At 34.1% G+C, this 25424-nt stretch overlaps 3 protein-coding genes across 8 annotated transcripts in view; 1 reads left to right on the top strand and 2 right to left on the bottom strand.

The window, feature by feature from the left end:
• Positions 1–13148, top strand: part of LOC106661079 (pyruvate carboxylase, mitochondrial) — a 53682-nt gene extending 40534 nt beyond the window's left edge. For 3 of the 6 annotated variants that reach the window (XM_024227346.1, XM_014384228.2, XM_024227348.1), the window contains 16 exons: positions 4094–4268; positions 4331–4515; positions 4584–4767; positions 4824–4951; positions 5017–5241; positions 5330–5493; positions 5553–5715; positions 5784–5966; positions 6033–6267; positions 7334–7375; positions 9316–9697; positions 9771–10011; positions 10163–10412; positions 10472–10716; positions 12238–12813; positions 12878–13148. In XM_024227346.1, coding sequence (XP_024083114.1) covers positions 4124–4268; positions 4331–4515; positions 4584–4767; positions 4824–4951; positions 5017–5241; positions 5330–5493; positions 5553–5715; positions 5784–5966; positions 6033–6267; positions 7334–7375; positions 9316–9697; positions 9771–10011; positions 10163–10412; positions 10472–10716; positions 12238–12813; positions 12878–13129 — 3600 coding nt within the window. In that variant the 5' untranslated portion in view covers positions 4094–4123 and the 3' untranslated portion in view covers positions 13130–13148. Of the gene's footprint in view, positions 1–1273; positions 1375–4093; positions 4269–4330; positions 4516–4583; positions 4768–4823; positions 4952–5016; positions 5242–5329; positions 5494–5552; positions 5716–5783; positions 5967–6032; positions 6268–7333; positions 7376–9315; positions 9698–9770; positions 10012–10162; positions 10413–10471; positions 10717–12237; positions 12814–12877 lie in introns of all 6 variants that reach the window. The other 3 variants (XM_024227347.1, XM_024227349.1, XM_014384229.2) reach the window with 2 other exon arrangements.
• Positions 13149–14012: 864 nt separating this feature from the next.
• LOC106661144 (amino acid transporter AVT1E-like) lies at positions 14013–18907 on the bottom strand. Its single transcript, XM_014384360.2, has 8 exons — positions 18636–18907; positions 16841–16961; positions 16668–16780; positions 16469–16601; positions 16261–16411; positions 16105–16192; positions 15824–16030; positions 14013–15612 (listed from the first exon to the last, which is right to left on the bottom strand). The coding sequence occupies exons 1-8, from the start codon at positions 18757–18759 to the stop codon at positions 15056–15058; spliced, it is 1494 nt and encodes a 497-aa protein (XP_014239846.1). The 5' UTR covers positions 18760–18907; the 3' UTR covers positions 14013–15055.
• A 59-nt stretch (positions 18908–18966) lies between these two features.
• Positions 18967–24454, bottom strand: LOC106661143 (macrophage colony-stimulating factor 1 receptor 2-like; the record flags this gene model as incomplete). The annotated part of the gene is made up of 8 exons (XM_024227355.1): positions 18967–19530; positions 19682–19793; positions 19903–20031; positions 20110–20291; positions 20352–20538; positions 20593–20703; positions 21966–22046; positions 22289–24454. Coding segments are annotated over 8 exons (3228 nt in total), but the record flags the coding sequence as incomplete, so codon positions are not given.
• Between the last annotated feature and the right edge of the window lie 970 nt (positions 24455–25424).

The raw sequence follows: 25424 nt of genomic DNA, 5'->3' as shown, positions 1-25424 counted from the left end.
TTGTGGTGGTTTGATCTACCATATTCCTCGAAAAAGGAATGCACCGAACCTTATATTCATACCATTCAAAAGGTCTTTACTTTACCTGGAATCCTATTTAACTGACCGATGATTCAGAGTGAGGTGCGGCAACGAATAATCAAATATCAGCCGTCATCAATAAAAGTCGGCGTACGAAAAGGGTGCATCTTAGTCCCATTTTGTATTCCATCAGTGGGCACCTATTCAGATGACACCGCAATTCTTTACTGGTACAAAAATTAGAAACTAAAGAAAAAGACTCAACGACGAGTACATAGTGAATATATTAAAAATAGTCTTGCCCTCATACACTGTACATCATCAAGGAACTTCCGACTTCCACTCAACTCATGCGTAGGAATTCCTAGAAAAGCTGACTTGAAATCCCTACACGAGACCTAAGAAACAACATACCACAAGACTTAAGCAACTACAAAGACTCCTAGACAGAAATCCTCTTGACTGCCAATTGTGCACTAACTCAATATTACTGCGACTGTCTTTCCTATAACCAGAGCATTCAATCCTTCCAATCAAAAATGCACAGACAAATTGTCAAAGCTCAATACTACGTCACTAACCTCACTATCCAAAACGCCCTCATAATCCTTCGATCTAGGAACTGATCCGACTGCATTTCCCAAACTTCCACACCATGCGTACGATCCATTGTAACCCTACTTCCTAGATTTACTTTCCCATTTTGAGAATAACCCTCGAGATTTCCTCGCCGTTGCCTGGTTTCTCTAAAATCTGCCTCCGGGTGCAGTGCTAGTGTCTGTGTTTTTGAGAATGTTACCAGTGAGAAGTTGTCATTTGTGAATTTATGTTGTATAAATCTTTATCTAATGGCTTGCGTTTAGAAGTTTAGAAATGCGATCTTTTTTTGTATTTTAGTACAAATGTGATTGTGATTATTGAAAATAAAATCTACTCTCTTGCTAAAATAAAGACCTCATTTATTGGGAAAGGATTTTAGAATTTTAAAAAATATATTTATCACTTGCAGAATAATACTGTGCTAATATTCATTTTAGTTTTATTGGCATAATAAAAATTATTTACACAAAAATAAATTTGTACTTAAGCATTTTTCTTAAACATTTTTTATTATTTTATATCGGAATACAATTTTACAATACAATTACATTACAATCTTTACAATACAAGGTGTAAAAAGGTTTTTATTTCATTAGGATGAAGATGATTGGCTAGATTCTTAATGGAATTATTTTCCTTCTTAACTTTTTAGTATCAAACGACCAAGTTCTGTTCTAATCTTCGTCCAGCAAAATTCCAGCTGACAGACAAGGAGGATTGGATTTCTTGTAACAACCCGTGAACATATTGTAGGTAATAACGGAAAATTGCATTTACTAAGCATTCAATCATCTTCAAAGTCAAACTGTCATTGTACTCTTGCTGGACTTTTGACTTTTGCTTCTTCTCAACAAAGATGTCACTCATGTAAACGTCATGCCATTGTGTTACGTAAAACCTTATGAAGTTTCGTAAATTAAATTAAAAAAAAAAAAAAAAGCTAGATCTGTATCATTTCAAACAATTCAAACTATTGGATAATTTTTTCAGTCTTGTAAATGTTCAAGATCAAAAATAAATAGGGGAAAAAAATTGAATTCATTAATAAAAGATTATGCATCTAACATGATAAACAGATAATAATTAGATTATGGCATTTTTAATTAAAGAATATTAATTACAGTCAACTAAGAAAAAAAAATCAAAACGTACAGACAACAGTACAAACTAAGAAAAAATGCTCAACGACAATGTGAAGATCTGCATTTAATAATGTAATTAATTTTAAACAAATTTTCGAAAAAACACATTCTTACAATATAGTATTTACTAATTCATTTCTGGTTTCCAACGGATTTTCAAATTAAGCAATTAATCCCTAATCATTATTAAAACAAATAAACACAACATGACACAAAAACCAAAACAAATAATTATATTGGAACATTCTAAAATAAATCCTATTGCTCGAATTATCTTGATCATTATTCTGGTAATTCTCAATTAGTCTTAAATTTGATTTGTTTTTAATAGAAGTTCAATGTTTACATTTTAATGTCAATGGCCCAATTATTAAATGTAGGCATTTATCAACACGTTTGCACATTTTTTTTAATTATTAAAATTATTTAACATTCTAACATCTACTTACTTATTTTTCATCAATCTTTTTGCAAAGATAGTTCCTACTCACAGTAAGTTGTTTTCAAAAATCCGGATTTCAAGCCTACAGGAGTTCTACAACCTGGTGATGAGTTGTAGGCTCGAAATTCGGATCGTTGAAAACAACTTAGTGTGAGTAGGAACTATCTTTTTAAAAAGATTGAACAAAACACTCACTCCATCATTTATCATTTATATTTTTCATCATATTAACTTTTTTTATTTACCCTACTATCCAATGAAACCAAGTTATCTTGTCAAGGCAACAAAAAAAAAAAAACTCTGTTTTGGTAAAAACATATCTTTAAATGCATTTACATACAAACCTTGACTTCCTCAATTGCACTTTAGAATAATCTGAATCGTCCATGACACAGTTCCAATTTGAAAGGAATGTAAACTAGTTTTTTCTTAAATAAATCAGTGCAACAGTCAGACTCATGGTCGCATATTGAGCTCTAGTATGGTAGCCAAAAACGCTTCAAAGGAGGCACAAAATAAAATGCAAATTCTACAAAGTTTCATGTGTCTTAAGGTCTACAGCTTCACCACAGTGATGGCAACTGCACTCGACCCTGCACCCTTATGTTCATGTACAAAAGGTGGCTTTCCAATGTCTCAACATATTCCTCAACATATTAAACCAAATAAGATGGGTATAACCTGACAACATGGGGGGGAAGCTCAATTTTAGTCAACCCTTCCAAGCGGTCAAAGATAAGAAAGACTTTTGAAAAAAGGTAACCCCAAGTTTCAGGAAGTGGCCCTAATATGGTAAACTCACGGACCAAAGATGGAATAAGGAGAAATTGTAGGGAGGAAAAAGGCCAAATTTCAACATCTTCCAAGGACCATGCAATCCAACTCTCTGCACAAGATATATTTATTTTTGGACAGCTCCAAGGAAATTTTTGCCTAATTTCCCAAGGAAAACAAAATAAAATAACCTTGAGTTGTGTTCTCTGATATGAAGGTATAGAAGGAAACAGGCATGCTGACCAACTAGCCAAAGGAAGGGAGGCTCTCACACCCATTGGACTTAACCACAACTAGGCACACTGTAGAGTGTGCTTGTCAAAAGTTGGAAAAATGGCTTGAGAAAGAAAAACTCAAGTTCTCAACAAAAGCACTATGTATGAGGCAAAATTAGAGATTTGATAAGTTCTCAAGAAAGAAGGCAAATAAATTCACCAGGCAAGATTTGAAAAAAAATTTTAAGTCCTCTACACTGGCCACTGCCCTCTTAACTACCCCCTAAATAAGAGACAGAAACGTGCTAAATTTGCCAAGAAAAACCAGAGTTGTTGGCACATTCACTTTGTGTTGTAAAGCACTAGGCTGTACACAGTATAACAACTCTCATCAAAAGCTAATTTTTTAGATTAATTAATTATATTTACATTTTTATTTATAATATGTAAACACTTTTAAACCTTGGCATTGATTTTTTTTTAAATGAAGTATGGAAGGTTGAAGTGAAGATTCTATTTTTAAAAAGTCAAACTTGATTTAAAAACCTAAAGTACTTATCCACAGTATATTGCATGAATATTTTAGAAATGTTGCGTAAGGATGAAAATGGACAAGGTTATCTCCATGAAAGCCAAGAGGGGAAAAATGACAACTATGCTTTCCTAGAATACTGGCTGTACTGCCCGTATTATGATAATTAAATGTTAATTTGTATTATATTTGTTATTATTATTTTGTTGCAATAATAGTTTTTGCTATCATATTTTAGCATATATATTTGTTGATTTTTTTAATATGCTTAAAATTATTTTGGCAGAAACATTGTTATTTATGTTTAATAAATTTGCTTTCAGTATGATATTCAAGCTTATTGAACATATTTTTTGTTTGTGTTTAGATTGTCTGAACAACATCTAAGCACGTCACAATGTTAGGATCAATAAAAAATACATATCACATAATGCCCAAGCTTAACCAGAAAATGGTAGCATGGACATTGTCTAAACGGTTTTGTTCACAACAACCAAAAATAGAGTACAAACCAATTAGAAGTGTTTTAGTGGCTAACAGAGGTAAACCAAATCATTGTATTATTTTCCTTTAGATTGCTATTTACTCACTGAATTGTTTTCAGGTGAAATTGCTATACGAGTTTTCCGAGCATGTACAGAATTGGGAATAAAATCGGTAGCCATTTACTCAGAACAGGACAAAATGCAAATGTTTAGACAAAAGGCAGATGAAGCCTATTTAGTAGGAAAAGGCCTTGAGCCTGTGCAAGCTTACCTAAATATACCAGAAATTGTTAAAGTGGCCAAGGTAAAAATGCAATATTTGATTATGTATTCTTAAAATTAAGTCAATTCAGTACACTGTGGGTATTAAAGGAAAATGGTGTTGATGCAATCCATCCAGGGTATGGATTCCTCTCAGAACGTTCTGACTTTGCACAAGCTGTGCTGGATGCAGGCCTCCGGTTCATTGGACCTTCTCCAAAGGTTGTGCAACAAATGGGAGACAAAGTTGCAGCTAGACAGGCAGCGATTGACTCAGGAGTGCCAATTGTACCTGGTAAAGATATATATTTGTCTTATCTCATAATTTCACTAATTTATTTATTACTTTAGGTACACCTGGGCCAATTACTTCATCGGATGAAGCCATGGCGTTCTGTCACGAACACGGTTTACCAATCATATTCAAAGCTGCTTTTGGTGGTGGTGGGAGAGGAATGAGAGTTGTTCGACAAATGAAGGTATGCAAGGAAAAATTGCATATTTTATAACAATTTTTCCTTTGTTAATTGTTTCAATTCTACAGGATGTATTAGAGTCTTTTGAAAGAGCAAGCTCAGAAGCAGCAGCTGCTTTTGGAAATGGTGCACTATTCATAGAAAAATTTATAGAAAGGCCTAGACATATTGAAGTCCAGTTGCTTGGAGATAAAGCAGGAAATGTTATTCATTTGTATGAAAGGGACTGCTCAGTACAGAGGAGACATCAGAAAGTAGTAGAAATTGCTCCTGCTCCACATTTAGACCCTAAGGTAAATATACATATATTTGTTTTACATTTCTTGTTTCTTGACTAACCATTCTTTCTCAAAATATATATTATAATTTGTACATATTTAGGTAAGAGATGCTATGCTAGAGAAGGCACTGCAGCTTGCAAAACACGTTAAATATGAAAATGCTGGTACTGTGGAATATCTGTTAGATTCCCACAACAACTTTTATTTCATTGAAGTAAACGCTAGACTCCAGGTGGAGCATACAGTTACTGAAGAAATTACCGGGTAATTATTATGAATCTATTGCCAACAGTATAGTTGTAGTAATTAATTATATTTTTTAGAGTGGACTTGGTCCAATCACAAATACGAGTTGCTGAAGGGTTAACCCTCCCAGAGATGGGATTGACTCAGGATAAAATTAAGAAAATTGGGTATGCAATTCAGTGTCGTGTCACCACAGAAAATCCTGCATCAGATTTTAGGCCTGATACAGGCAGAATTGAAGTAAAATAGTTGTTTTTCATACATTTTCCCTGACATTTCTCTTTGTTAAAATAACCTTTGATGATTAGGTATTTAGATCCGGTGAAGGAATGGGTATCAGAATTGACAGTGCATCAGCCTATGCTGGAGCAGTTATAAGTCCTTACTATGATTCTCTTTTGGCTAAAGTCATATCACATGCTACAGACTTAAGTTCAGCAGCAGCCAAACTTGCAAGAGCACTGAGAGAATTCCGTGTAAGAGGAGTCAAAGTAAGTAGCAGTTAGTAAAATTAAATCAACATTGCCCACAAAACTCATGATATTGTCTTTTCATAGACTAACATTCCATTTTTATTGAACGTACTGGAAAACCAAAAATTCATGACTGGTGCAGTTGACACTTACTTTATTGATGAACATCCACAATTATTTGCAATCAAGACTTCACAAAATAGGGCCCAAAAATTACTGAATTATCTAGGAAATGTTCTCATCAATGGACCACAAACTCCCCTTGCAACAAAGCTAAGGCCTCCTAGGATAAAGGTTCATGCTCCAGAAATACCTGTTGGTACGGAATATATCAATTTTATTGTTTGTCTTTTATTTTTTTCTTTAATATTGTAGTAGTTTAGTAATTGTTGGTTAGTTCGATAAAATAGGTATTCAAATCTTCTGGAAAAAATAATTGTTTTAAAAAATCTCCTAAACAGAAAATGTGGAACAGGTAAGAAAAGCATGTTAAGCACATTGATTGCTCCCTTGCATGTTTCTTGTAGCTTTTTTGGGGGACAATCTGTTTTGTTACACTTTTTTATTTTATTAATTTTTTAATGTTTAAATATCTTAAATTTTATAGTAATAATTTATCAATAAAACATCTTAGCCCTGTGGAATTCTGTTAAACAAATCAAAAAACCCTTTTTTATAATCAAACTGTGCAATTATTATTATATGATGATAGTCATGGTATTATTAAAATTTGAATAACAACATTCTTAAACTATATTGGTAAAATTCCAGAATGATGATGTCCTATTGAGAAAACTAACATTACATTGGTTTCAATTGAAAAATAATTATTTACATTTTATTACCTGCTTCTGAAAATAACATACACTTTTTACAATATAATAGCCCTTTATTTTTAAAATGCAATAGTTAATTATTCAGAATAGTTTTAAAGCATACTCAGCCAGTAAAACAAAAAAAAAAGATTACCACATATTTTACAGCATAAAAAGTATGTTTATTATTAAATTTTACAAAATAATTTGATAAATAATCACAATATTGGTATCATAATCAATAATAAGTTTTTCATTGGATAATAGCACTTATTGCACTTATGGAACTAACATATTTCTTTTTGTGAACGAACTATTTACATTATCAGAATCATTTTATAATTTATATGAAACATCAGATACAATAATTGGTTATTATTAATTCAATTCTTTATCCAAACAATATCCAAGTTATATTGAATATTAGTCGCATCTGGTCGTATGTCAAGTGCTGGGTATGTTTCATTATTCAAATTAATTATTTTTGCCTGTTTGCTAGAATATTTGTTTTGTACTTTTGTTGTTAGTTTGTCTTTTGTTTCCATTCTTTACCTTTGCATCTGTGTGCAGATTATAGCCGGCCTGAATTTAACGAGGAAGGAATCATGATAGGTAAATAATACAAAATTTTCAAATAATAATATTAAACAAGTAACATCACTCAAAAACATTTATTACTTATTTGAAATCTAACCTTTTCATAAATCTGTCTAATTATGAGCTCTTTCAACTTTTTAAAATGGTTCTTCTAAACAAAGCATAATAACTATTTTGTCTCTTGCAGATGTGCCTTCATGTAAGTTTTTTTTAACTAGAACTTTAAAAGCATCTGGCAACATGAAATTTTCAGCATGAAATGCATGCAGTTTTAGAAAGCGTAACATAGAGAATGTTTTGCATATTAATATAAACTTTAATAATTAAATTATTATGAATTATACAATTATGTGAAAGAAAGAGATAGAGAGAGATAGATAGAGTGAGAGTGAACGTGAGAGTGATATAGAGAAAACAAAAATTTTCATTATCGTTTACAGGAGATAAACTTAAGAATTTGGAAGTTGAACTCAAAAATATATAACATGTGACAAATACAATTATTATTTCTCCCACCATTAAAATCATATACTGATCAACAAATAGACAGGGAGAAAAATTATGAAATAACTAAAAAATATAATATTGTATTGAAAAAGAATAACAGTACAAAAGGAATTATACTATATTTTTTAATTTAATTTATATAAGATCAGTTTGGCCCATATAATCCCATGCATACAAATATGTGCGGAATCAAACCGATGATTTCTCATGGCAAGCCACAGGAATCATTTATTATGCTTTTGGTTGTCCAGGGTCAGTCCTCAGTCTTATCCACTGAATTTAGACTAGACTGCATGGGCTACCAATAACAAGGTCATTTCGGATGTTTTAACCTAAACACACTCACTTTTTCACTCATTCTTGATATTTTATCATTGATACATGTGTAGTACCAACATATTCACACTTATAAATACATTCTAATGAAACATTTATCACAGAATACATCTCAGTATTCAGTAATTAACTGCAGTAAAAAAAAATCTATGTATAAAAATAATCCTGTTTCCTCCAAAAATTGCAATATGGGAGTCACTGGTCCTGATATCATGTGGCATTTCAACTCACTCTCAATATGGAGCCATGGAATGAGACTCTTTAAATGGCACATGTTGAGCCATCTTTATTTGCATGCTGAAAACAAATGTGATGTTGTAACCAAAATTCCATGTGCCAATCGCATTTAGCCGATTCTGAGTTAGGTTAGGTTGGGTTAGGATGATCTTTATTCTGTAGTTTAGACACTCTGAGAGCCACCTATTGACTATGCTTGTGGCATGCCGAGTCCATTGGCACTTTCTTAATTGCCCAGTCGGACTGCGATAGTAAGGTCAGAAAAGAGAATCGGCTTTCAGTGTCTTTCTTCAATACATTGCCCTCCAGCCCAATATTTCCAGATATCCAGATCCAGACAACAGTTTTTCAGCACACTCTAATTCAGTGTGTCTCAATTTTTCCTTTAGAATCTACAACAAACTCAGTGAGTTAGTGCATACGAGGTAGGATGAATTCTCCTCAGAATGCACAACTAGTTAAACAAGAGTCTACTATAATAAAATTCAGTAAACCCCATGTGATAGAATAATCAGAAACAATATATTTCTCTCATATCAAAATTATGTCAGAACTAATTATGGAGAAATTTTTAATTAAAAATGCAATGATTGACAATTTATGCATATACTTTCATCTTTCAAAATGAAACATTCTCTTCACTCTTATGGTAAATAGTAAAATATTGAAAGAGCATGAAGATTACTAGTAAGCACTTGAGAAATGTTATTATTTAGAACTTATAAAATAATTTTTTATACTAATATCTTAACTGTAAATTACATTAAGACTTAATTGTTGAATTAATTACATTTCAATATAATTCTGATTTAATGGCCTTAATTAAAAATGTGATATGCCATGGAATAAACATTAAATTAAACATGATTATGCAGGTACGTTGGCACCGCCAGGTCTAAGAGATGTATTCATAAAAGAAGGGCCAGAAGCTTTTGCGAAAGCAGTAAGAAATAAAAAGGAACTACTACTTATGGACACGACTTTCCGAGATGCGCATCAGAGTTTGTTAGCAACCAGAGTCAGGACATTAGATTTGCTAAAAATTTCACCTTTCGTCGCTCACAACTTCTCAAATTTGTACTCCCTTGAGAATTGGGGAGGGGCAACTTTTGATGTCTCACTTCGATTTTTGCACGAATGTCCTTGGGAACGTTTAGAAGAAATGCGGAAGTTGATACCAAACATTCCTTTCCAAATGTTGCTCAGAGGAGCAAATGCAGTGGGATACACCAATTACCCTGATAATGTTGTTTATAAGTATGTTTATAATACATAAAATTCTTATTGCATTGAATAAAACATATTTAATCATTTAACTTGTTTTTAACAGGTTTTGTGAGCAAGCAGTACAATCTGGAATGGATGTATTCCGGGTCTTTGATTCTCTAAATTATTTACCAAATCTTATTCTTGGAATGAATGCAGTTGGAAAAGCTGGAGGAATAATTGAAGCAGCTATTTCCTACACTGGTGATGTGTCAAACCCTAACAAAAAGAAATATGACCTGGAATACTACAAGAATCTTGCTAAAGAACTAGTCACTGCCGGAACTCACGTTTTGTCTATTAAGGTAGTATATTTTATGCTATAAATATGGTAATTTAAAAGAAGTAAATAACTAACATGTGTGGTGTTTCGTGACTGTTACTTATGATTATTTGGAGGTTGTGAATAATCCAGTTGTGAATATCCGAATAATATATAATTAACGTTTATTTTAGGATATGGCTGGACTTTTAAAACCAAAAGCTGCAACACTGCTAATATCTGCATTAAGGGAACAACATCCTGATGTGCCAATACATGTACATACTCATGACACAAGTGGAGCTGGCGTTGCATCAATGCTTGCTTGTGCTGAAGCAGGAGCAGATGTTGTTGATGTAGCGGTCGATTCGATGTCTGGTATGACTTCTCAACCTTCAATGGGAGCTATAGTCGCATCACTGGAAGGCACCCCACTAGATACAGGTTTGAATGTGTTTATATAAAGATAGTTAAGTTATTAATAGCTTTACTACTTGCTACAGGTATTCAACTAAGTAAAGTGTCGGAATATTCAGCCTACTGGGAGCAGACGAGAACACTCTATGCACCGTTTGAGTGCACAGTGACAATGAAATCAGGAAACGCGGATGTATACCAAAACGAAATCCCTGGAGGACAGTATACTAATCTACAGTTCCAAGCATTCTCACTTGGCCTAGGTGAAAAGTTTGAGGAAGTCAAAAAGGCATATTCTGAAGCAAATATGCTTCTAGGTGATATAATAAAGGTGATTACTTATATATATATATTTTTTTTTTTATTTAAAAGAAATAGCCATAAAATTTTTAAGTGATTTAAATTTCAAACTCAATTTAGATTTCCACAATGCGAGACAAGTTTTGCAAAACATATGCGCTAGTGAATTTCATGCAGTGGAAACCCAGCTCTGCACTGTCATATTTAAATTTAAATTTAATTTGTGTTTTTTTTTTTTTTTTTTTTTTAAGTTAGATGGTTCTTAAGCTCAGAAAATTTGTTCCATTTACGCAAGTGTTCTTTAGCTCTTGTTTTAATTGAGAATTTTAATTAATTTTCATTTGAAAAAAAATTCAATTAAAAACACTTGCCTAAATTGAACACATTTTTTGAATTTAAGAACCATCTAAATTAAACAGAACACATTTATGACACAATTAATAATTAACTCCACTCATTTAAACACATCCAGTAAACGAGAACTTTTAACACTACCACCAGCCCCCCCAGCCAAACCGTCCCCGCAGGGCTCCAATTTTGGCCACCTCCCAACCTAATATATATTTAATTACTTAAATACCTATTTAATTTTGTGCTTTGAATTTGTAGATAAATTCATCCTTAAAATTAAATAAAATTAACTGTTCAACTACCTTACAATGTTACAATTAATTAAGGTTTTCAGTTGAGATAAAAAAGTCAATGGCACGAGCGGGATTCGAACCCACGATCTTCGGCTTGATACGCTGCTGCTCTACCACTTGAGCCATCGTGACCTCGATCCATTCGGACACCAACCTCCCATCTCAACCACACCTTTTGAATTTTCCCTCCTTTAATTGTAAGATATTAATTGGTCAAGCGGACTTGAAACTAGTGAATTTAATAAGTTTAAAATGAAGTATACTTCACTAAAGCTCTCCGTGGCCATTTCATTTGTCGCCGAGAATCAAATTGATTACACGACATGTGAAAAATGGCAAAAAGGATGGAAAATTCAAAAGGTGTGGTTGAGATGGGAGGTTGGTGTCCGAGTGGATCGAGGTCACGATGGCTCAAGTGGTAGAGCAGTCGCGTATCAAGCCGAAGATCGTGGGTTCGAACCCCGCTCGTGCCATTGACTTTTTTATCTCAACTGAAAACCTTAATTAATTGTAAGATATTAATTGGTCAAGCGGACCACGAAACTATTGAATTTAATATCTTACAATGTAAATGCCATAAAGCTGTATTTAATAATGTATTACATAAATTATAAAATTGTATCAAAGCGATACAAAATATTTTTACTATATTATAAAGGACCCACTTTTCATCCCTATTCATCAATACTTTTAAAAAAGTTCATTGCATTTTATGAGGGGTATCACAGTTAGAGAAAAGGTTCAGTAAATATTCTTATATCCAGCTGCTCTCAGATGCCACAAAATTCTTGTTTGAAATGTGATGTGTTTCTCGATGACTGGGTGATTATGATTGATTGAGTGATTATATTAACTGTTTTTAGCCTAACATTTCTTAAGAGTAAGTTTTGTATTTTATTTTTCTTTAGGTAACACCATCTTCCAAAGTGGTAGGTGATCTTGCTCAATTCATGGTCCAAAATAAATTAACTGCAGATGAAGTTACAAAAAAAGCTGGTGAACTTTCGTTTCCGCTTTCTGTTGTTGAGTTTTTACAAGGAGCCATTGGGGAACCCTACCAAGGATTTCCTGAGCCTTTCAGATCTATGGTAATTAAAGATCTTCCAAAGATCAAAGGCAGACCTGGTGAAACGCTTCCTCCCCTAGATTTTGACAAATTAGAGCAAGATCTTATCGAAAAGTTCTCAAAGGAAAATGTAAGCAAGAAAGATGTCCTGAGCGCGGCTATGTATCCAGCAGTCACAGATGAATTTATTCAATTCCGGAATCAGTATGGGCCGGTTGACAAACTGGAAACAGGCATCTTTCTCACTGGCCCTCACATTGGTGAATCCGTTGAAGTACAACTTCAAAAGGGGAAAATGCTGGACATAAAAACAGTAGCTGTGTCTCAGGAAGTGTCAGCGAATGGAGAAAGAGAAGTATTTTTCGAACTAAATGGCCAGCTGAGATCAGTAATGATTCGTGACATTGAAAAATCCAAGGTAAGAACTGTAATTGCAACAAACTGAATTCACAATTCAATTAACAAATATAATTTATTTTCAGTCAATTCATGTCCATCCAAAAGCAAGTAAAAATGACAAGGGTCAGGTTGGTGCACCGATGCCTGGCACAGTAACAGAAGTTAGAGTGAAAGTAGGAGATAAGGTGGAACCGGGTGATGCTCTTGTCGTCCTTTCCGCTATGAAAATGGAAATGATTGTCCAAGCTCCGATTTCTGGGACTGTTAAAGCCATTGATGCAACCGTTGGTCTTAAACTTGAAGGACAAGATTTACTTGTAACTATCGAAAAATAATAAGAAATCTTAAGTTTGACCCTTTTGATTTGTTAGATTATCATTATAATTACATTCTAAAACTCATGTTACATCAATGAGTTATATCTGTTTTAATGTTTACTATTTAATTAATTACATTTGAATGAACTTTTTTTTATTGTTAATTAGATAGGGATTACTGGACATACTTCAAATTGATTTTACTAAAAGACAAATATTACTACATAAAAAAAGCTAGTTGAATATAAACTGTATTTTGTAAAGAAATAACTTGTTTATAATTTAATTATACTTTTGTAAATAAGTTGTTAAAAGATTAATTTAAACATCAGTTCTAGTCATTGTCCATTTCTACTGCTGATATTCTTTCAGTTGCTAATATTATTTTATAGGACTTTTGGCTGTCCGATAAATACGAAAGTTGCATGATGACTGATGATTTATAGTATATTTTTGTACATTTATTTTATCATTGTTATTTTATTGTGAATAGTGTAAAGATTATTTTTTGGGATGACTGTAATTTGTGCAAACGTTTTATTAATGTACATATTTGGAGTTTATATTTGTTATATTGGATATTTTTGTAGTAATTATTATTAAAACAAATGTTGATGCAATATTTGTGTTATAATCCTTTTCTCTTTATTATTATTTCTTTATTGTTATTACTTTCTCTTTTATTTTTTCCTCTTAACGACTTTCAGCAGGCAGAATTGTAATCCACGCCTGTACTATATGCTTTGTAAATAATTATACGGTTATATTGATAGGAAAAAAAGAAACTTAATTTAATCATAATAAGTTAACTAATTGATTGTTTCAAAACCGTTTTATTGCTGTGGCTGAAAAATAGTAAGAAAATAAATTATTTTACACAACAATGCAATAAAATTTAGCAATTAACTTTTTCAAAAATCTCCAAGACTAATGAACATGGCCATCTGACCCTATAAATGTAATTAAAAACACATGATTACAAAGAAATAGAAAAATTGTTGTACCAGATCAACAGAGTAGCTCTCACCTATCAAGAGTACAGTCAACTGGTGGCCATCAGAGTATCTAAATCAAATAAGAGGAATCATAATAACCCGACTAAGAATACTAGGTTGACACTTTTACTTTCAATAGCCATTTATATATAGAAAGTTGGACTGAATTGAATCTTAATTAAAGGGATATTCCTTGGGATAATATAGAGAGTGAGTAGGACTGTCACCCAATATTATAATTGTTCACAAGCACTGCAGCGAGTCTTTGGGTCCCATGTTTTTTAGAGAAACAGAGCTGTTTTGTTGTACATAGCATATGATAGGTATCTCGTTTTGTGTTTATGTTTTTGGTACATTGGGAGTGAATGCATTTATTAGAGTGAATGTGCAGTGCGTGAGGGCCAAGTACCCCACCTAACCCTACTTGAGTGATTGGTATGAAAATAGGAAAGAATGTATGTGAGTGTGCCTAGGTTTGAAACTCTTAACATCAAAGAACTTTTTACTTTTTTCTTTACCATATTCTATCCATGGTTTAGTGTTAGTGGGTTGAAATGCAATAGTAATCTGAATGGTGGGTTTTGCTGCTTTGGTCGCATATTTGTTGCCCTAGAGCTCCATGTGTCTATCACCCAGATTGCTATCATTTTTCCGAGATGTTCTAATTCAGCTTATCTTTCCATGTATTTTTTTTGTTTTGTTAGGCAGTATTGACAACACAGAAAACGAGCTTTATGAAATTCATTTTTATTATGTAAACATTAAATAATTGATCACTTTCTGATCTTTTGAGTAGAAGTTTTAGAAGTAAAAATATAAAAATCACTTTGTTGCAAAAAGTTCAATCAATAAGGCTGACCACTTACTGTATAATAAACATCAGCAGTGAGTCACAAAAGGTTCAATTGTAAGGAGCTTTTTCCATTGACTTTTTGTCTAGTTGAAATTTTCAGGCGAATTTGTAGATCAATTGTGAAGCAAGTGTTACATTGGTGATGCATGAAGGGGTGAAGTCAGCGTACTCAATTGTCCCTTTCAGTGTATAGTAGGTAGACAGTAGTGTTGCCAATACTCCAAAAATAATCAGCAGAACGTTAGATATTTTCTCAACGATGGAAACCTGTTCACCCTGCAGGTCCACAAATGGCAGGATAGAATTCCTGTCTTGTTCTGTCCTTCTCTGGAAGAGATGCGGCTTGTCCAGGTGATCCTCCATTGACAGGTCGACCCTTGCATGGTTGCCGACAATCCATGCTCGATCTGTGGCTATTTCTCTGATGGATCCGTATCCGATCGGAAAATATCGGGGAAGAAGACGTGCTTTGAACTGGGCCTGGAGTGAACGAAGTCTGGCATAGAGCAAGGGTGGAAACACAAACATGAGCTGGCCCATCAATGCACCTCCTATCAAGCCCATGATCAGGTCGAACCTCGGGACGATCTCTGCGAGAAACACTGCCCCCAGGACCACACCTGACCTTAAAAAACATCTCCTCCATCCAAAACCTTGAGCAAAAAGAAATATAACGAAATTTTTAAGGATTCATGTATTTGGCATTTCATTGAAAAAGATTTTTTATCTTCATCCTCCAAAACTGTCCATTTCAATAATGTAATTGATCGTTATAAATCATGTATTTTTAGTTATTAAAAACTTTTTATAAAACTCTTTTTATTTTCATGAATTAAAATATATACAATGCTTAAAATGCCTCACCTACTGGTATGTTAGCTTTTTCTTCAAGATCTTGGAAAAGTGGTGTAACACCAACAACCATTGACAAGCTAATTTGAACGGTTACAACAATGAAATTTGCATAAAGTGATTCTGAGGGCTCCAAGCCTTGCAGTGTGTTGTAACGGACAGCATTTCCATAGCAAACATAGCAGATTATTGTTGTTATTAGAAAAAGAGATCCACTAGCTTTAATGTATTTTTTAAAAGTAAATAAGAATGTTCATTATTAATTACTTTGAAATAAATGCACAATAACTCACCAATAAATGCTATGATAATAGCTTTTCCAAGTTGATTTCGGTTTTTCATATCTACTTGTATTGTCAAAATTGTTGGGTGAATATCAAACTGAAGCGTTCAAACATACAATTATCAAAGACAAAAAGTATAATTGAATGAAAATTTTAAATTTTTACCTGGAAGGAAAGTATACCATACGCGATAGCTGCAGATTCCCATGTTGGATTTGGAATGAATGGATTACTTGGAGTTTTTCCATTTAATAGGCAAAACCAAGTTAGAAAAGAGGATAATAAAACAAAACCGACTGAAATCGCAGCCAACCATCTGTAAACAATCTTATTTATAATGATACTTAGTTGTACATATTAAAGGAACACTAACTTCAAATCCTTCGGACTCCCAAGCCACATAAACGGGCATAGAATTACTCCAAGAATGATAATCCAATAGCAATAAGAAAAATCCAATTGATATGATGAGACTTTTAATCCTATTAAATGAAAATTTTGGGCAGCTGCAAATTGTAAAATTGTTTAAAACAGACTAATGGCAAAAGTTTCAGACATTTATCTTTTTTTACCAACAATGAGATTAGGAATGCTGCCACCAAATACTGCTAGGCGTAAAATTAAATTTACATATTTGCTACACATCTTTCCATATGCCAGTTCGACCACGGCTGAATATGGATATCTGTAATTGGATTTACTTTGAAATAAACACTGATTGTAAAAATTTACCATAAAGCATTACCTATTCTTTTCTAAAATGCCAAATTGCAAATTCTCAGCAATAATCCAACATCGTCCTAACATTATTGCTGTGTAAATCTGAATAAAAAATACAAAGAAAGCTAGTGGCATTCCTAACCAACCTGCAAAATTGGTAAGTTTATGTTTCACCTCAACATAAGTAGTGTTTCTTATTTAAAAGTAAAATATAAATAATGCGCTTTCAAAATAAACTACAAAAACTGTTGTAAATAAATGGAAATCTGAATCTTATAAATTGTTACAATTAATTAAGGTTTTCAGTTGAGATAAAAAGTCAATGGCACGAGCGGGATTCGAACCCACGATCTTCGGCTTGATACGCTGCTGCTCTACACTTGAGCTATCATGACCTCGATCCACTCGGACACCAACCTCCCATCTCAACCACACCTTTTTGAATTTTCCCTCCTTTGGAAGATCGTGGGTTCGAATCCCGCTCATGCCATTGACTTTTTTATCTCAACTGAAAACCTTAATTAATTGTAAGATGTTAATTAGTCAAGCGGACCACGAAACTAGTGAATTTAATAAGTTGAAAATAAAGTATACCTTCACTAAAGCTCTCCGTAGCCATTTCATTTGTCTCCAAGAATCAAATAGATTACACAACATTTGAAAAATGGCAAAAAGGAGGGAAAATTCAAAAAGGTGTGGTTGAGACAGGAGGTTGGTGTCTGAGTGGATCAAGGTCACGATAGCTCAAGTGGTAGAGCAGCGGCGTATCAAGCCGAAGATCGTGGGTTCTAATCCCGCTCATGCCATTGACTTTTTTATCTCAACTGAAAACCTTAATTAATTGTAAAATGTTGATTGGTCAAGCGGACCACAAAACTAGTGAACTTATAAATAGTATAATATTTCATTAACAAAAAGTTCTCTGTTGAACTCCTCCCCTCTCATTGTGTTCTAGTAACGTGGACGTCCCGCCCTCCGAACCAGACCATTGTGAACTGGCTCTTCCATGCTAAAATTGACTGAAAACATGATTACATGGAAATGTAGCCCAGGTGGGCTGAATTGGCAAAGAAATCTCATGTATCAAGAGCTTGGTTAGTAGGTGACTTTCAGAGGATTTGAATAGAAAAGAGGGATCATACTCATCAGACTAAGACTAGGCCATATGAGTGTGACGCATGAACATTTGCTTTTGGGTCTGTGCATGTGATCAACATGTGGACAAATGTTACTCAATATGTCCCACATAATTGAAGAGTATTATTCTTTGTCTCCATGTTTTATTGTATATAGCGCATGATGGATATTTCATCCTGTTTCTTTTTTGTGTGTATTGAGAGTCGAGGTATTTATTAGTGTGAATGTGTAGTGTGAGAGGGCTGATGGCACAATATTGAATATGCTCTCAATTAGATATGATATGTGCAAAGGTCGATGGAGAAATATTGAGACTCCACCACCCTAATTGAATACACATGAATTTATTTAATAATGGATTTTGATTTAAAATTATTAATACATTGGGTGCTGAAGGACCTGGATATTGACAGCCTCTGGAGCCTAACTTAGGAGACGGAACGGATAAGACTGAAAACATGATTACAAGGAAATGTAGCCCAGGTGGGCTGAATTGGCAAAGAAATCTCATGTAACAAGAGCTCGGTTAGTAGGTGTATTTCCTATATATTTTCTTTTTTTATAATAAAAATATCTATAACTCACTGATAACATTTTTAATATTATATTTTCAAAAACTTTTTTTATTGGCTTTAGTAATAATTACTGATTAAAATAACTTTTTTTTCTTGAATGAAACTTACCACATTCTATTATTGCTCTTGGTAAAGCGATAACCGGAAATACACCAAATAGGTCAATAATGCAACAAATTGTGAAGAAAAGAGATAATCTGTTGTTTGAATTACACCACTCACTTAGGAACATATTAGAAGAACTGACTGGTAGAGAATGGGGAAGAAGCCCAAAGTGAAAACATTCGGTTATGTAATAACGCACCTCCTGAAGTGGATAAAGTAAGTTATACCGTATCTAAGAAGCCCTACAAATCTCTGATCTTGCTTTTATTTGATCCATTTATTGAATGCTTGGAAATGAGTGCAGGAAATCAGGTACAACATTTTAAATAAACTATTTTACTAATACAAAACTATTTATTTTAATAAACATAAAATACTGTTTGTGTTTGTTAACTACTGCTGAAAAACAGTCAGACTAGAATAGAAAAAAATTTAAAATTCCCTCAGCAACTGCCTAGTTACAGATATTTACAACCAATAAGAGAAATAATGAAAAATTACTGTATTACATGTGTTTCTCTTCTGATGATAGAATAATAAACTATAATTTATATATTTACACAAATGTACAAATTAGTCAAAATTATGTGATTATAATTCAAAACGAAGTCTAAATTCTTTGGGCAAATTTTAATCAATCAATTCCCCTGATTGCTTATTTCCTCAGCCATCGCTTCTAAGTCCACAAATCCGCCTTCTGTGTCCTTGTCGCCAAGAAGGTTTCCGATGTCGGATTTCAGCTCAGAAAAACTGGGCCTCTTTTCTGGATCGTTATGCCAACATTTTGTAAGAACTCGGAAAAATTCAGATCTACAGTGCTTTGGCTTTTCGAGTCGGTAGCCTTCACGAACATGATGCATTACCTCTCTGGCACCCATCGTGTTGTACGGTGTTGACCCTAAAATAATAAAAATTATATTGGCAGCTATAATTTGAAATTAAAACATCAGCACATTCCATAAATTTGTAATTACTTAATTTTAATTGATTTAAATAATTATTTTGTTTGCTTTTATAACAAAAATTTCATTGTAGATTTTTTGACTCACCAAGAGTAATAATTTCCCACAAAAGTATTCCAAAGCTCCACACATCTGATTTGTGAGTAAACAGGCTAAAGTGTAGAGATTCTGGCGCCATCCATCTAATTGGCATTGCACCCTGAAAATAAATTATTTTTGTTTGAATAATGAATATTCAAAAATGGTCATTTCTACAAATAAAAGCATGTTGTGTGATTATTAAAATTATCACAATATAGTGTACTCACCCTATTTGGCCTCTGTTCGTATATTTGACCAGTGTCTCGTACGTTCCTTGACATTCCAAAATCTGCTATCTTGCACAGTTTGTTGTGGTCAACAAGAATGTTGCGAGCTGCTAAATCTCTGTGGATAATCTATCAAAACAAAACAAACAATGGATCAGTATAGAATACAAATGCTATATTTGATCAGGCCAATTGAGATAAACTAACCCCTTTAGTAACAAGGTATTCCATTCCCCTAGCTACACAATATGCAAAAACAGTAAGGTCTCTGGATGTGAGTGCTGAAGATAGGTCTGAAAAGTTGAAGTAATGTGCACGAGTCCTGTGCTCTCTTAAGAAAGCAAGCAATTTTCCATACATCACGTATTCCATAATAAGTAAGTATGGCTCTGAAAATTAATAAAATGAAAATACAACACTAATTTCCAATTAATATATTTAATTTTTACCTTTGTCAGTACAGCATCCAAGAAGGGTAACTACATTGGGATGTGCTCCAAGTTCCTGCATGATCCCAAGTTCACGGAGCAGATCTTCTTTTTCCTTTTGTGTAGCTCCTTCTTTGACAGTTTTAACAGCTACAAGCCTAGTTAAACCTTCATGGCCACTTATATCATCTGCTTCAGCTTTCCAAACCTTCAAAAACAATTCTATCTTTACTTGTTCAAATATTAATATTTACAAAATTACCTGTCCAAAGTTTCCTTGGCCAAGAACCGTCTGCAAACGAAGCTTGTCTCTAGGGAATTCCCATTTTGTTATTGGTACTGGCACTATGGCTGGTTTTGTCTCTTCCCAATTCTAAAACAAAAACGATAATCAATTATACTGTATTAACTGTGTTTTTTGGTGACCGGTTGTTATTGTTTGTTGAAGTTGTGAGAAGCGGTCAGGAATAAAGTATTTTAGAAAAATATCTTTTCCATTTTCTTGCCGATGTTTCGGCCACTATTCGGGACATCTTCAGGGCCTGGGCGAATAACAAACGTGTTCATTGATAAAAATACACTACAGATGTAAATATAAATTATGAACCAAGTATTTCATACTCACAAAAAATGTTCATAATTCTTATTGTGACATAATGGTTTTGTGTAAAACGTTTTAAAAATAGTTGTGAAACGTGAATTTGTATTCTGCTGTTTTTGTTTTTATATGATTATGACAGGATGGGACGCGGTAAATCTGGGAAATTTTGTTTGATCCTAGGCGGTTTTATTTAACTTAAAGGAAGTCGATAATGGGGATTTTCTGCATTTGATTTGTGATTCGAGGTTTTGTTCAATATTGGAAAGGTAGTTAATTATTACGGACGATAACGAAGGAAAGGGAAATAAAAAAATAAAGTTTAATGGTTTATGATGGCGTAGATACGGCCGAGTTTGCAAATATTTGTTCTGCAACTATTGCTGTTTTTGTCTGTGTTGAAGTAAACCATTTCTAAGTATTGCGTTTTAATTAACGCCAATACTTAGCGTAAATCAAAGTTGTGCTATTTTTCAAAATGGTGTTTGGCGAATGCTGTGGGATTATCCACTAATCCCACAACATTGGCCATTCACCATTTTGTAAAACAACACAACTTTGATTTCGACAAAATGCAAATACTAAAGACTGAAAAAACAAAAAACAAATGGTTTACATCAACAGAGTCAAACAAGACTTCCATTGTGAGAAATAAAATCTCCAATGTTTAAAGAAAATTTCCCAGATTTTCCGTGTCCTGCCACAATCAAAACAACAGTATGTTACAAATTCACTCTTCACAACAATTTCACACGAAACCAATATGGCACCACAAGAATAGCACCACATTTTATGTAAGTATGAAATACTTGGTTCATTATATTTGCATCTGTATTCATTTTTTCCAATCAACATATGTATTGTAATTCACCCAGGCCCTGAAGATGATCTGGATAAAGGTTGAAACATCTGCAAAAAAAAAAATAAAAAGGTATTTTTCTAAAATACTATATTCCAGAGAGCTCCTAACGACTTCAACAAATTTATTAACTACAGTACAACAGTCATTTGTCAGATATAAAGAAAAATCTCTTTACCAAATGAGTTGGGACTCTGGGCAATTTTGTTGGCAGAGGCGATCTGTTGTACTCTGACGAATATTCCGATTCATCCAATACCTGAAATACCCGATAGATTAGTTTAGCTTAATAATTTACTGTTATAATGAACTAGTGGATATTATATTTTTCACTATAAGAGGAGTACTAAATTTGTAAGTTTCCTCAATAAAAGTCCACTGAATAGGTCTTTCCCTTAAATTAAAATAATTTTAAAACCACTCCTGTGATTCCAAATTGATATATCATTTTGGCAAATATAATTGTTAAAAATAAAAATAAAACAATAAATTCAGATATACCTTCTTCTTGCTCTTCAGCATGATCTGCCGGACAATTAAAAATCCTCCAAGAATGAGTGGTATGACGCCCAGGCCAGCCAGAATGTACGTTACAAGGCTTAGAGTCGAATCCTGGAAGCTAACATTTATTGTCGATGGTTTGATGGTATGGTTCCTTTGGTGTACCACCCAGAGATTATCAATTTTCGAAAGGTTAAAACTGCTAGGCTCTTTCGTCGTCGTTTTGATCTTAGCGTCTTCTGATCTTTCTGTTGTCCTACTTAAAATATCATCCAACGATTTAAAAACTATTTCTTCTGTAGTGTAATTGGGAGTGGAAGAAGGGCGTTCTGTTATATAGGTTGTATTTGCAGTTGTAGGTGCAGAAGTAGTTGCATTATAAGTGGTTGGTGTATTTGTAGGAATAGTACTTGTAAAAGGAGTAGAAGTGAAGTTATTAATGGTAACTGAAGAAGGAGTAGTTGTTGAAGTAATAGGAGGAGTAGTTGTAGAAGGAGTAGGCGTTGTAGAAAGTGTAGGAGTTGTAGAAGGTGTAGAAGTTGTAGAAGATGGAGGAGTAGTCGAGGTTGTTGTAGTAGTAGAAGTAGTAGGAAGAGTTGTAGTAGGTTTAGTAGTAGTAGTTGTTGTTGTAAAACCAGTAGTGGAAAATGGGATAGCAGTGCTAATGTTGTTAGCTGCCATGGAAGTTTTACTTGAAGAAACTGATGATTTGGAAGATGATTGAAAAGACGTAGAAGATTTAACTGTTGTTTCTACAGAAATCGGAGTTGTAGTACTTGTAGAGTTTTCTATCGCTAGTTCTCCTTCATTGACACCTACTACTTCTGAGTTTCTCATTGGTGGTTCTTTTTTAGTTCTAGTGGCTTGCGTTATAATTTTAGGCACTTCTATATAGGTCGGAGGGGTAGATACGACGTGCACAACGGGGAAGGTGGTATTTCTTCGATAAATACTCCTGAAAGTTACCGGCTTGTATGATGTTGTTTTAGGCCTGAGAGTTGTATAAGGTTTACGTCTTGTACTGTTGAGCAATGACTCAAATTTGAGTGATCTATCAACAGACGGAATATCCGAACTGTTTATTTTCACATCAGAACCGTTCTCATATTCATCTGATGAGTTAAGTTTTATTCTTGGAAACCGTGGTGACTCTTTCACAGATACTGAAGTGACGACAGCAGTCGACAAGATCCTCGCAGTAGGACTTGGTTTTAAAATTGATATTATTTTGGCCGGTTTATCAAAAGTTGGCTTAACAGTTCCATCACTGATTACTTCTTGAAGAGGGGCTTCAATGGATTGTTTTTCTTTCAACGGTTGTACATTAATCAAAAGATGTTGCGTTTCCGTTTGATTTGTGTCATTCTTAATCGAATCGTATCGGTTCAACCTTAGCCCATAGTTTGGAGAAAGTACAAGTTGGGTTTTTACACCACTCTCATTAGACTGAAGATCATAATGTACGTCTTTCTTCATATCAGTCTTATTTGAATTTAAATTAGTGTTATTTACATTATGGGACTCTTGGGTGGCGTTTTTACCACCTTCGGATAATTTGAAAAAACTCGACGAATGCCTAAGTTGTATAGGGCCTTGAGGAACTTTGTTTTTCTCAACCGTTTTCTTCATGACTGTCACATCCATGTCATCGTGATAGACCTCCTCGGCCGGAAACAGCTCCGTAGAGCTGCTAGCCATCCCCCTCGGAGTTGACGATGATTCGATCGAGTTGACACCCGAAGGAGTTGAACCGGTAGATAGCTTTCGCCCAAAGTCGAGGAATGGGAGTAAGTGGTCTTGCGGTACGTCCTGTTCCAACGGACGGAAATGGTTGTACAAGTTGTAGGACATTGTTTGGGGTAGGCCGGTCGTCGAAGGGTTAACAGGGTCTCTTCTGCGCTTCCTCTCTCCTCCGTCCTCCAATATAAGCCGTTGGCGCTTCCGTCCGTGTTTCACAATTACTCTCTGGGTGACTTTGTCGTATTTATTCTCCTCTTCTTCGCTATCCGACTTGACCCTGCTCTTCTTCTCCTGGAGCGAGTGCACCATGTCCACGCTCTCGTCCGCATGAAGCTCCCCACTATCTGCAGACACGACTAGTCTATATGGTCCACCGCCGGCAGTCCATCTCCTTCCTTTATATACATTTTCTTCAGTTTCAGCTCCTAAAATAAAAAGAAAAAATTGTCTTTAATTTGAAGTAAATATAATTTATTTTAAATTGATTTTTTTTAAAAACTTATTTTGCGTGATGTTTTAGTCAGCTCCGATTAATACTGAGCTTTATTTGTCTATACTCATAAACAATATAAATATTCTTTGAAGTAAATGACGTAAAGAGCTGGAAATACATGAATAAAGAAGATTCACATTGAATATGAAACTTCGACTGTATTTTTAAATAAAGTTAAATGAGGGGGGAAACTTTACAGACTGCATAAACATGGCACGGGGTCATTAGTGTCAGAATAAGCAAAACACCAGGAGAATGCCACCTTGTCAGTACAATACGTTTGGACGGTGCTAATTAGTGTCAACGTTCAGAAAATAAAGGAGAAACCCCGCTGTTCCTCGAAAAGAAGAAGCTGTAATAGCATCCGATAATTATATATTCTTGGCCCAAAAGCGGACCTGTGAACAGCTTAGAAACGGGCACAATGACTGCTGATGCTCGGAACGACAAAAAAGTTAAAAAAGAAAGGGTGTCTCAGAAGAAAAAACATGGTTAGCGCAACGGGGCTTGCCTGATGGGGATCCGGATTCAAAAGAGTTGTTTGATTAAAGCTATCTCATATCGATTGTTACGAAAAGGATCTTTGTAATCAGAGGGATTCCTATGGCCATTGTAACCACCGGACCGACAATGGCCTCATCCCGTCGGTTGAAAGTGCCCGAGGGTGCTTCTATAATAATTAATCAAAACTGGAACTAGTGAACTCGTCTTTAAAATAAAATCATCACAAAAAACAAAACGATTATCGTTTATGACTTAGTTGTGCCATCTTCGTTAATGAAGACCGATTGTGAATAATATGAAATGTGTCACTAATGTTTGAAACACGTTTTCATGTTCTAAGAGATCACAAAATAAGGAAGTGAAGAGATATTTTCTCTTGACCCTATTGACTTTAATTAC

Source organism: Cimex lectularius, unplaced genomic scaffold (genome assembly GCF_000648675.2).
Source record: "Cimex lectularius strain Harlan isolate CLEC.00 unplaced genomic scaffold, Clec_2.1 scaffold75, whole genome shotgun sequence".
NCBI classification, from domain to species: Eukaryota; Metazoa; Arthropoda; class Insecta; order Hemiptera; family Cimicidae; genus Cimex; species Cimex lectularius.
This window is presented reverse-complemented; position numbering and strand designations above follow the sequence as displayed.

What these genes read in the sequence shown, in the direction of transcription:
- LOC106661144 (XM_014384360.2), bottom strand. Translation starts at nt 18,759, where the DNA reads ATGTTCCTAAGTGAGTGGTGTAATTCAAACAACAGATTATCTCTTTTC. An exon ending in AAGAGCAATAATAGAATGTG is followed by an intron (nt 16,962 to 18,635) that starts GTAAGTTTCATT and finishes CCAATTTTGCAG; the next exon opens with GTTGGTTAGGAATGCCACTA. An exon ending in CATTCCTAATCTCATTGTTG is followed by an intron (nt 16,602 to 16,667) that starts GTAAAAAAAGAT and finishes TACAATTTGCAG; the next exon opens with CTGCCCAAAATTTTCATTTA.